The sequence below is a fragment of the Setaria viridis genome, chromosome 1 (assembly GCF_005286985.2).
Source record: "Setaria viridis chromosome 1, Setaria_viridis_v4.0, whole genome shotgun sequence".
NCBI lineage: Eukaryota > Viridiplantae > Streptophyta > Magnoliopsida > Poales > Poaceae > Setaria > Setaria viridis.
In genome coordinates this window covers 3167037-3179456 of record NC_048263.2, presented here as the reverse complement: position 1 = coordinate 3179456, position 12420 = coordinate 3167037, and the positions used below count along the sequence as shown (strand labels likewise).

General features: G+C 41.7%; 1 protein-coding gene across 1 annotated transcript; it reads left to right on the top strand.

Moving 5' to 3' along the window:
• The first annotated feature begins 3609 nt into the window (after window positions 1-3609).
• Window positions 3610-12264, top strand: LOC117859535 (probable serine/threonine-protein kinase SIS8). Its single transcript, XM_034742663.2, has 12 exons — window positions 3610-4847; window positions 5882-5985; window positions 6079-6869; window positions 7952-7992; window positions 9196-9264; window positions 9362-9462; window positions 9572-9650; window positions 9731-9829; window positions 10433-10501; window positions 11275-11324; window positions 11410-11586; window positions 11686-12264. Exons 1-12 carry the CDS (start codon window positions 3963-3965, stop codon window positions 11768-11770), a joined length of 2550 nt encoding a protein of 849 aa, XP_034598554.1. The 5' UTR covers window positions 3610-3962; the 3' UTR covers window positions 11771-12264.
• Window positions 12265-12420: the final 156 nt, after the last annotated feature.

Sequence of the window (12420 nt, the reverse complement as noted above, 5' to 3'; positions counted from 1 at the left end):
CTGATAAAATTTTTCAAGATAGGCAATTTAGAGGATTCACTGTATTTTTTAAGATTTATATCTTTGACTCACATATTACATTGCTGAGTAGGGATTAGGTAGATGATTATGTGGTGCAAACCATCATTAGATGGCACTAAACCATTGTTAAACTAAGATATGGATAATAAATGCACCGATTTAGTTGGTTAAGGGGTTAGTTTGCACCGAACGAAATATAAGGGATGAATATCACACTTTTGTAATATTTGAGGGATGAAAAATACACTTTTTCCTTAAATTCATAACATATCAGCAATTTTGCTGACTTGACAAGGTTTTTATGAGGAGAGACAATGGGGAGTTTCATCATATGTGAGAGGAGTTTCATCCCATGATACTCAACAGGCACATCTACCTAGTTCCCAATCTTGGTAACCGTGCAATGAAACTGTGCACTGAGACTGGCATTATTTATCCTCCACTTCATGACATAGTTGGAGTTAGAGAAGAAGTCATTGCGCATAAGGCCAGTCTCAGTGAACAGTTTCATTGCACTATTACCAAGATTGGGTACTTGGTAATCAAGTCAGATGAGTTTCATGGGGATGAAACTCCTCTCTCATCTGATGAAATCCCTCCTCCTCTATCCTCATAATGACCCTACCAAGTCAGCAAAATTGCTGATGTGGCATAGAATTTAATGCTTATGAAACTACCATGAAACTCCTTACTGAGATTGGCCTAATAAAACCATCCATCGATTATCTTTTCTCGCGTTTTAATTACTTTTCTAAAGGCTAGAAAAGATACTTAAACCTCGAGGGAGATTGATTCGCTAAAAAAACTTGAGGGAGATCATACACTTTTTTTTTTCTTTTTAGTGCGTCTTCTTCCTCTTCTTTATCCTCCACTTTGTGACATAGTTGGAGTTAGAGAACCTCGGTTCAACGATATTTTTTACTTGTTGAGAAAGCAACCCGTGTTTGATATGCGGAGAGTGTGCTTGTGGGGGGGGGGGGGGTCCTTGGGCCCCTACCTCCTGGAAACCAATGGAGCCTCCTAAGCACCTCCTTTAGTTTTTTGCACCATGGGTAGAGGTTGTAGTGGCTCAAGCCAGGTAGAGGTTGAAGAAAAATAGTAACTTGTGAAATAGAATCAGCCAGCAACTATTAGCTAGTGTAGCAAGGTAAATGATGTATTTATGGGCTTCAAGTCTCAATTTATAGGGCACGTTTGGTTGGTGCCAACGCTCGTTTAGCCAATTGCGAGCTCACCCCCAATTATTTGCGAAGGAATTAGCCGCCTGCATTTCGCCCTTGTGTTGGCATGGAAAAGAACTGAGCGCAGGTGAGTGGGCGTGGATGTGCTGATGATTGGCGATGTTCCAAATACACTCGCTAACAACCTGCATCCATCCACAATAGGCAAGGGCGGCATAGTGTATGCTACGTGGGCGGCTCTTATTTCTAGCATGCGCTATTGCCATGCGCGTCATTGTAGAAGGCCCATTTCGGCCCACCATCAAGCTCGCCCCTATCATCACATGCCTTCTTCGTCTCCGGCGGCTCCCGTCACCGCCGCCTAGCTAGTGCTGCAGTATTTTGCTAGTCTATCCGAATCTCCCACTGTTGGCCCCTGGTTGGCAACGCCCATGCCATTGTGCATCCCGCCACCACCGTCGTTTGTCTTTCCTGCCGCCCAACCCATTCCTTTGTCAACAGGCCATGAACTCCCACATCAGCCTTCCACCTCCAAACATGGCGTCTGACGGAGGAGGAAGATGAACATCACATCTTGAGTGGCTTCTGTGACCGAATGACTGACAATCATTTACGACTGGTAGTATTCCCGAGTGCATGCCTACGCAAGACGCGTCTCTGAAGCTACACAAGGCAATGCGAGGCAAGGTGGAGGGCATGCGATGTGAGGCATGGCCGCACAAAGCATCAACTTATTAGAGTGTTACTTTTAAGTGCTTGAACCTATTAGCATAGATTATTACAAATTTAAATATTCAATATTGTTTGTAGACCAAGCATATCATGAGAAAATTCCTTATTTGATACCGAAAGATAACTCAATTCCTTTCTTGACCCTCAATTTTTTTCCCTTCCTAATATAACACTAACTTCTAATTTTCATTTCTTATTTGATATTTCTGTCACTTATGTTTGTTAAATCAAGTGGAACGATCTTTAAATCACCTCCAATAATTATAAGCTTTTTGCAATGATAAAACAAATGAAGATGAACCTCATTTTTCCTTAAATACGCACTTGTACCTTTACAGTTTTAAAATTAAAATTCATCAGATTAAGCTACTTTTACAAATTATTTGAATTCTATGGCACCAAAACACTTTTAAAAATTATAGGAAAATAAATAACATTTCTCACATCAGATGCAATAACTTATTAAATTATTTCCTAGCATAACTTACATAGAATTATGAAGAATGAGAATTTGAGAAATTTTAGAAGAACTTGATAATTCTCTATGTAACTTATGATGGAAAATAATTTATAAATGACTACATCTCATGTAACGAATATTAGTTGTTTTCCCATAATTTTTTGGAAAGTATTTTTGTGCAATAAAAATTCATACATGGTTTAAAAGTAGTCAAATTTGGTAAATTTTAATTTGAAAATTACAAAGGTACAATTGCATTTTTGTGCAAAATGGATTCATCTTCATTTTTCTATGATTAGAAAAAGTTTTATAAATTTTGAAGGTGATTTGATGATCATTTTGTCCGACTTAACTGACAAAAGTGATGAAAATATCAAATGAAGAATAAAAGTTAGAACTCGTTGTGCAGAAAGTCATGAAAGGAATTGAGTTATCTTATCCCTTAATTAATTGCAAGATGTTTCAGAAACATTGTTCAACCATTACTAACCTTAGAATTGCAAGACATTGGAAAGAATATTGTACAATTCAACTATAAAATTGAAATTTTATGTTATTATTCACCACGTATCACTAATTTATGTTGCATTGCGTATAGATTGCTTCTCATGAAGAATGATGGTGTCACGTGTCATCTATTAGTTTGGTAAAAATAATTCTTATTTATCTATTTATTTTGCTTCTCATGATCTATTTTGCATTATGTTTTCATTTTCATATAAATTGATGTAGACTAATGTTAGTTTAGAATGATATCTAATGAATTTATGTCCGTTTTCTACCTATTGTGTACAGCCCCTAAAATTTATTCCTAGATGCGGCCCTGAGAGTAGTACTGCGCTCGCAAGTTCTATTCGAATCAATTTCAACGGCGCATGGACAAATCCAATCGCTGGCTGGTCTTCACGTCCAAAGCCATTATTCTTGAAAAGAAAAAGAAAACTCGAAAGCCATTCATTATTCCGACGTGCCAGATGGTTTACCAAGCCAAATAGAGCCTAGAGAACCTCTCCAAATTAAAAGTCCAAGCTGAATTCCCACGCTTGACCGAACGGCCCCAGGCGAGCCCCGCCCCCCGGATCGGCGCCCGCCACGTCAGCGCGCTTATCCGCCCCGCCCCCCCGCCCCCCCGCCTCGTCAAAACCATTTCAATTTTATTATTATTACCACTTGTAGCGCGGCACACCGCGACGCATCGAGCGGCAAGTTGGAACTAATAGTAAAAAGAAAAATAAATTCACGCGCTGAGCGGGGCAAGGAAGGTATTGGTGCCCGTGCTCTGCTCCCCATTCCCCGCCTGCCGCCGCTGCTTCTTTTTCCAGGCTTCTCCAGCCGCGTCCAGCCCCAGCGCGAAGCATCCACGACGACGCTCCAATAGGATACAGCGTAGCACAGCTCACGTCAGAAATGGATAGATAGATAGATCGATCGATCGATCGGTCGGCGGGTCGATCGGCGCGGCTGAAGCACGCGAGCCGGGAATTCCCCGCGCGATTGGGATCGAATCGGGTCGGATCGGCGCCGGAGGTGTGGGGGTCGCCGCCTCGTATGCCGCGGCGTCGCCGCCGATGTCCCGCATGAAGCACCTGCTACGCAAGCTCCACCTCGCGGGGGCCGCCCCCGCGGGGGGAGGGGCCGCGGGCGCGGCGCCCGACCACCACCGCCCGCGGCACCGGCGCTCGGGGCACCCGACGGCGGCAACGACGGCGCCGCCTCCGCCGCCGCCGGTCGTCGTCGCGGCGGCGGGGGCGCCCGAGCCGCCGCAGCCGGCGGCGGTCGCCCCCGCGGCGGCTGAGGAGCCGAGGGGGCTCGGTGCGGAGGCGGCCACCACGCGGCTGGAGGAGGACTACCAGGTGCAGCTGGCGCTCGCGATCTCGGCCTCGGACCACGCGGGGCTCGTCGACGCGGACTCCGTCCAGATCCGCGCGGCCGAGCTCATCAGCCTCGGCGCCACGGTGGGGGCCGGCGGGCACGACCGGACCCCCGCGGAGGCCCTCTCCGCGCGCTACTGGAACCACAGCGCCGTCAACTACGACGAGCAGCTCCCCGACGGCTTCTACGACGTGTGCGGCGCGCAGCTGCACCCCGGATTCCAGGCGAAATTCCCTTCCCTCGACTACCTCAGGGCGGTCCCGCCGGGGCGCGACGTCGCCTTCCTGGCCGTCTTGGTGGATCGGGAGCGTGACACCACCTTAAAACGCCTGGAGGATAGGGCTGCGGCGATCGCTGTGCAGACTAGGGCACAACATGGCCCTGCTGCTTCGGCTGAGCTCGCGCAGAAGATTGCGGGTCTCGTTGTTGATGCGATGGGCGGTCTCGTGGAGGATGCCGATGGGATGAACATGGACTGGAGCATCAAGAGACGTGAGCTCTCGCTCCAGCTCAACAGTGTGGTTCTTCCTCTCGGGTCGCTTCGGGTTGGGCTGTCACGGCACCGATCACTGCTATTTAAGGTTAGTAACTCAGCACCTGTCATCATCCTTATTTTTAATCTGATAGTTATTGCATGAACACGGGTAGTTCCCAATCTAGGGGTCAATATTCTATATTTCTATTATGGAGTTAACCTATCGGCTATCAGCCACCTATTATTGTTCCTGTTCATTCACTCCCTCGAATTATTTGAAAGCTAGATTGCCCATGAAAGGTTAAAGAAAGAATAATGAACTTTCAATTGCGATTTAAGAAACACCCATTGGTTTCTAAGAACCTATATAATTGGCCCTTTGTGGAGTTTTTTTTAATATTGTCATTCTGACTTCTGAGAACTTACAATTTGAATGTAATCTTTTCACCTGGATTGCAAACCACCTGGACATTGAAACTTCAATTTTAAGAATTTGAGTAGTGGGATCAAAAAGTCTTTTCAACTCCAAGGGTACATACCAGGGTTGGTAACTGCAAGAGTTTAGTTCAGCCACAAACAAATGTATGGTTTGTTTGAGGTGAGTTGATCAGTGAATGGTGGTTGCTGACTGCTCTTCGGTGAGCAGTGGTGTAGCAAGATGATAAGGTGGCAGTGGCTGTGCTAAATCATCAGCATTGGCGTTTGGGACTTAACATGAGTGCAAGAAAATGTATGGGAGAATATGGGGAAGAAGTTTGAGAATGGGAAAGATGAGGAAGAATGGATTAGAGAACAGCCAATTGTTCTTGTATGTGTTTTTTGTGTCATTCTGTGGCTGTGGCAATGACTGTCGTGCAGGACTTATGTTACTTGTAGAAGGTTTTAAATCATCATGTTTAGTGTGTTTAGCATTGTTGCTAGAAGCAACCTCTAATTCTGAATTTCTATGGTTAATGGTGTAGCACTAATGGTGCCAGTTGAAATAATTTAATTAATTGCTATATTGTTGTGAACTCCAGTATTCAGCCATTTTGTCAATATGCATCAAACTATTTCTCTAAAGTGTACCGGATTGCTTAAAAGTAGAGTTTGCGGTAGGATTATGTAGACAGACACCAGCTAACCAATTGTTTTTTTCAGGTACTTGCTGATCGAGTCAATCTGCCATGTAAGCTTGTGAAAGGAATATGTTACACCGGAACTGATGAAGGAGCTGTTAATTTGGTCAAAGTTGATTTTGACAGGTATTATGCGATTTTACCACCATTTACATAATTGATCATAAATATTTTAAGATGGACTAGAACTATTGATCTTATGTACTTTAACTGTTGCAGCACTGAATATATTATTGATCTGATGGGAGCTCCAGGCACCTTAATCCCTTCAGACATTTCTGGCAGTCAGTTTCAGGATTCCAACAATAGCCAACTGCGCGGTGATGCTATTGAAGAGAGTGTTGCAGAATTATGCCTAGCTCTTGAGCAGATTAATGGTGGATGTGAGAACAGAAATGACATTGGAGGAAGCTCATCTGATCACAGTTCTATTTTAGCACTCACTTCAAATCTGGCAGATTTATCTCAGGCAGAACTTAAACAAAATGTTATCTCTGATAAAGATCTTGAAGGGGATATTAAAGTCAATGATGTTTCCAAGTATGTTGTGCCTGATGTAGTGAACCCACAGTTTGCGCAAAATTTGCATGACTTACTTTTGGAGAGTGGTGCATTGCTTCCTGCTGATTTATTACCTGATCAAAATAGTCGTAACATTCATGATAAAGAAAGTGCAGGATGGTTGCTAGTTGCTCAAACACGGCAAAATTTGCCAAATGGTTTTGCAGCTAAAGATTCTTCATCACTTTATGAAAATGCACAACACCCTGTGGAAAATGCAGAAGACATTATAAGAGATTTAGATTTGCGTGGTCATACCGCTAGTGCTATTTCCAATGAGGATCAGAGGGTTGCTGAAGATTCTTTGGTGGGCATGTCAGGAGGTAGCAACGGAAATTCGGACAAGTTGAGCTGGTCTAGTACAAAAACGATCAGCTCAGTTATAGATGACGTTGCTGAATATGAAATACCATGGGAAGATCTTGATATTGGAGAACGTATTGGTTTAGGTATGTGCCTGGTTCCTAGCCTTTTTACCAGTAAGGCAGTAAATTACTAGTTATTAGGGAGCTTCTCTTAGGTGAACTCCCTCACTGAACTCTTTGGAATGAAAACAAACTTGCAACAAAAATGTATGTAGCACTTAGAAATTTGCTCTCAACCAGTGTCAAGAGAAGTAGATTTCTATTTAATTGCAAAGCCAAGCTTTATAAGTTATTACATTTTGATGTTTCCCAAATCTGATTTGAACAAAATCAACTGTCTATTTTCCCACAAATTGGGGGAACCATTTCATATGACTTCACCATTATTTTCATTATTTTATTTATATTGTTGAAATTAAGTGATGGCAACCTTTCCATCTTTCTGTACCTGTTCTCTTGAAGCTTCGCTCTCTGATTTCAGACACATACATCTTGTAAACTATTTTTTTCCTGCATTTGTATACCCCGAATTTTTTAATTTATGGTACCCGCCTTCAGTATTGTCTTCCATTTCAATACCATACGAATTCTCATTATCTCCTCTGCTCCTAGATTAATGTAGTTTTAAAATGTTTACATCCACACAAAGATACCTAATTCCCAGATAACAAATGTACTTCTTTCTTCGCAATAATTTTTCTGTAACTTTTGCCAATTTAAATTACAGTGAAAATTAATTTCAAAATTTATTTATGAGGCCATGAAAAACAAAAGGGAAAAAGAATTGTTACCAATAAACTGTTAGGACAATTATTGAGACTTTACTATGAGGCTCCCCATATTAGTTCATCTCAAGTGCCTCTTCTTTTGGCATGTACTTCTGGTACTGTTAGAGTATGTTTATTTTTACTTCTTGTGGAATATTTTTATCTGTACCACCACTTGAGGTGCACTTTTCATCTATACCATCAAGCTGTGTCAATGACAGGACAAGACACCACGTATCATTGACAAGCTGCGTGGTATAGATGAAAACTGCCCCTCAAGTTTTAGTATGAATAAGAATTCCCCTACATTTGGAAGTTAATTGGTCTGTCCATTTTTGTGCACTATTTGTTTCTTGGCTATGGCTATTCAGTGCTATACTTAAGTTTATATCGTTGCAGGTTCATATGGGGAAGTTTATCATGCAGATTGGAATGGCACGGTAAGTCAAATATTCTAATAGCAAATCCTTGCATGACATTTTGCTAGGGATTTAGCATATTGTGTAATTTAATACATCATAAGGTAACAATACAATAGCCCGCAAAAAAAAAAGATAACATAACAAGAGATGATTTAGTTGCTCTTGTGCTGATAAGTGATGTTTTTCCCTTTGTATAGCTGTTTGCTCTACACGCGTTCGTTCTAGTTCGTTTAATGAATTAATACATGTGCCATCCATAGCAGATCATGGTTATGCAAAGTTAATAGTATTTTCTTGTGGCTACAGGCCTTGGAACATGCTTGTCATTTATAGTAGTTTATCATGATTGACAAGTGTTGGGAAAATAACTCTTCAGCCGATAGCTTGTAACCCTTTAGCTTTCATTTTCCTGTTTAGTTATTGCTTCGATTCTTTTGATGACTGCAAACTGAACCTTTGAGCAAGACGCAAACTACTGACATAGTTTTAGTAACCTAGTGATGGCTCAATTGGTAGAGCCTCCATTGAGAGGCTGCCTACTGGGGCTTGAACCTGGGTGCTCGTAGTGTACCTCCTATGGGGTTCTCTATGCTCCTCCTAAGATAAGCCAGGGGTTGCACTTTTGACTTTTTTCTATTTTCTTTAGTTTTGAGGTATTTGTTGATGCTATGATTTTGGAGAACTTGCACATACTAACTTTTGGGATTAATGTCCTTACCGCAACACCAAGTCTACCAATGTGTGGAATGACACGCCTGACTCGTGATTAGGCATTATGCAATGACATTACTAATTGATCAGTTCTTGTAGTTCTAAGGTCTGATAACCTGTTATCATCTTTATACTGCATGGATAAGCTTTGACCTTTAGCAAGCAAACATTGTGCATCAGGTTTTATTCCTAATAGAGGCAAAGTGAAAGTTTACCTACTCCAGTTGACATCTGTATAAGAAAAAACTGAACTAGGAAGACATGTGAGTATGAGTCAATAATTATGACTTTGTTCCATGTACGTCAAGCTGTCAGCATGGACATGTATCCAAATGCTTTAACATGCACATAAACCTTCAGACTAAACATTTGAAAGTCTTTTCTTATCTCTAAGAATACGTATTGCAGCTTACCAATTCTGTCGAGGAACATATGCAGTCTTCCTTTGACTGCTGAATCTGTTCTTTGAGAGTTTCAGTTCTCCTGATGCCTTTTCCTTGTAAATTTCAGGAGGTTGCAGTGAAGAAATTTCTTGATCAGGATTTATCAGGTGTTTCACTAGAGCAATTTAAATGTGAAGTGAGTTAAATTTTAAGACATGAATCTATCTCTCATATTGAGTTAAATGGCTATTGATTTCTTTTTCCTCAGCTAAATATGTGTTGTTGCCTTTCAGGTGAGAATCATGTCGAGATTAAGACATCCCAATGTTGTTCTTTTCTTGGGATATGTGACACAATCGCCAAATCTCTCTATATTAACTGAGTACCTCCCAAGGTTTGTACAAGTTCCTCTATTTGTAGTTAAAATGCTAACTGATAATTTCAATGCTTCTTGTTTGATGAATACAAAGGGCAATTACAGAAAACATACTTGTTTTTGCCAGGGGAAGCCTATATCGCCTGTTGCATCGACCAAATAGTCAAGTCGATGAAGTACGCAGGCTAAAAATGGCACTAGATGTGGTAAGCTTGGGCACGTTGTTTTAGTTTCATACATATGTTGTGGTTTGTTCTATGCAGCTGTTGATATTGTATTCTTTCAGGCAAAAGGGATGAACTACCTGCACTCTAGCCATCCTACCATTGTCCACCGCGACCTGAAATCCCCAAATCTTTTAGTGGATAAAAATTGGGTTGTTAAGGTGACTCTTCCCTCTATAACATCTCTTTCGATGCACACCTATTTTCTTGTTATTGTGCTCCTGTACTTCATCTGGGAGAGGCCTATTGGTTCTCACTATGCTCTCGTACCAAGACAGATTATATCGCGGTGATAGAATGTTTGCTTTAAAGAGTGCACTTTGCTTATTTTTTATTCTGTGCATGGAACTACTAGATTCCTTCCTTCCTGCACTTTTCAATAGGCCTCTTGCTAACAATCAGTGTCAGCTTGTGTGGTGCACAGTATATCCAATCTTAATGAGGCACTGAACCCCCTGAACCTATGAATATGATTTAGTTAGAGGTAAGTAAATACTGGGTTCCATGTACAACAGCTTTGGGGTATAGCTGGTTAGCATTGCCTCCAATGGTATTGTCCAGCTCAGAACAATAACTGCAGTGTCCATAACTGCTGTTTATTTACCTTATTATTCTTTAGTTACAGTTTACAGGTTCTATACCTTCCGCAGACAATGTAAAGTTGTTACTTTGGAGAAATCAATGTTTATTACGCATTTGTTTTACGCTTGCATCACCAAATCATTGTTGTTGATCTCAACACAATATGCATATGTCCCTTGCAGGTGTCTGATTTTGGCATGTCAAGGTTGAAACATCATACTTTCCTTTCCTCTAAGTCAACTGCTGGAACAGTAATACCCCTCATCCTTTAATTTTTCTATTTGTTCATATTGACTGTTTTTACTATTTGAGAGGCTACAAACCTAGAATATACTACAGCTAGATCACTGAAACTTCGTACCGATTCACCACATGAAAGTGGTGTTAACATAAGGCAGGAAAGACTAAAACAAATGCAACTCCCATAGTAGACAAACTTAAATTAGAACCCCCCCCCCCCCCCCCCCCCCCCCCCACACACACACACACACCACCCCAAAAAAAAAGATGGAGACATGGTAGGTGGCACTCTCAAGTCTCAACACGATGTATGCTCAATGCCAATTTGCCAACTGAAACATGACAAATGTGCTGTATGAAATACATCATTCTTTTGTAGACCATTAGAGTACTCATTTTGGAATAGACTAGGAAGGGAAATATGGTGCTGACAAATGACCATCTTAGTTCTTTCCAAATAGCAAATCTGTAGTTCGGAATGAAATTGCTTTCTTATTGCATAGGGACAGAAACCTGCACAAGTCAAATACTCTTAGGATGCTGCATCATGCATTATTTAATCCTCAGCATAACCATTGCATCATTGCGTCCTCCTTTGTTCAAAACTTCATATCACAGCAGTTCAATGGATGCATATGTGGATGTCGGTTCTATGATTTTGTTATTGGTGGCCTATGTTCCACAAGAATATTGCCTTCCCATATTTTTCTTGTTCAGCGTGTGTTTTCTGTAAATAACCTGTCACCATCACATCTTTATAACTGTATTTCCTGTTGGCCTGCAGCCAGAGTGGATGGCACCTGAGGTACTACGTAATGAACCATCAAATGAGAAGTGAGTAGTGAGTTCCATGGACATGTTGCTTTTTTCTGTTGCCCCTGTCATCTTCTGCACACCCAACATTTCCTGCTGGCTTCAGGTGTGACGTCTACAGCTTTGGAGTAATCCTATGGGAACTAGCAACCATGCGTGTACCATGGAGTGGGTTGAATCCAATGCAAGTTGTTGGAGCAGTTGGATTCCAGAACAGACGACTAGACATCCCCAAGGAAGTGGACCCGCAGGTGGCTAGCATAATATCTTCATGTTGGGATAAGTAAGACTAAATTAATTCCCCCAACCATCCTATTTCTACAATAGTTTTCGTTTCCCCTGCTACTCGCTCCACTGATGAGGAACCTTATGTTTTGTGCAGCGATCCAAGCAAAAGGCCGTCGTTTTCCCAGCTCTTGTCACCTCTAAAGCAACTACAGCGTTTAGTTGTTACAGAAAGCTGCTGACATACCTTTCCTGAGACAAATCTCAGGACACAGGTGTTCAAGTATTTAAGCCCTACCACAGGGCTAAAATTTTCATGTTGAAGCTCGTGGAGATATATTCAGAATCTCTGCGGTATAGATGTGTATGGGCGAAGGTTCTACACATCACCTTGTGAAAATGTGAGTCTCTGAAGCTGTGCAAAGGCGCTGCTGGAGAAAGCGTAGTGTGTAGTCTCAAGTGAAGAAAAGTGGTGCGACACGAAGTGCTCTGTGCCATGGTAAATAATTGTTCAGTTCTGGATTTTGAACGGGGTGATTCTGAGAATCAGAATTCACCACAAAGATAGGATCTTGAAGTTTTTTCACCACGTCTTACAAAAGATGGAAAAAGATGTCAAAATTTCATGGTGTCTGCAAAAAGTTGCAGCCCAATGTTGACCACATGCAAATGTATATCATGTATACGGATGCTACCTTGCTTCTTTTGTGAATGTGCATTTTAATACTTTTGGTTATCTTTTTCAAGGGGAAAACGAAGAAGGCTTCTTTACCTCAGTTTTTCATGGCTACCAATGTTGCATCTTCTTTGTGACTAACGATTTTTACGAAAGGATGTAATTGCATCCAAATACCTTGGTGTGAATCCAGGGGCGACGGTTAAGTTGAGCTAA

What these genes read in the sequence shown, in the direction of transcription:
- LOC117859535 (XM_034742663.2), top strand. Translation starts at nt 3,963, where the DNA reads ATGTCCCGCATGAAGCACCTGCTACGCAAGCTCCACCTCGCGGGGGCC. An exon ending in TAGAGCAATTTAAATGTGAA is followed by an intron (nt 9,265 to 9,361) that starts GTGAGTTAAATT and finishes GTTGCCTTTCAG; the next exon opens with GTGAGAATCATGTCGAGATT. An exon ending in TTAACTGAGTACCTCCCAAG is followed by an intron (nt 9,463 to 9,571) that starts GTTTGTACAAGT and finishes TGTTTTTGCCAG; the next exon opens with GGGAAGCCTATATCGCCTGT.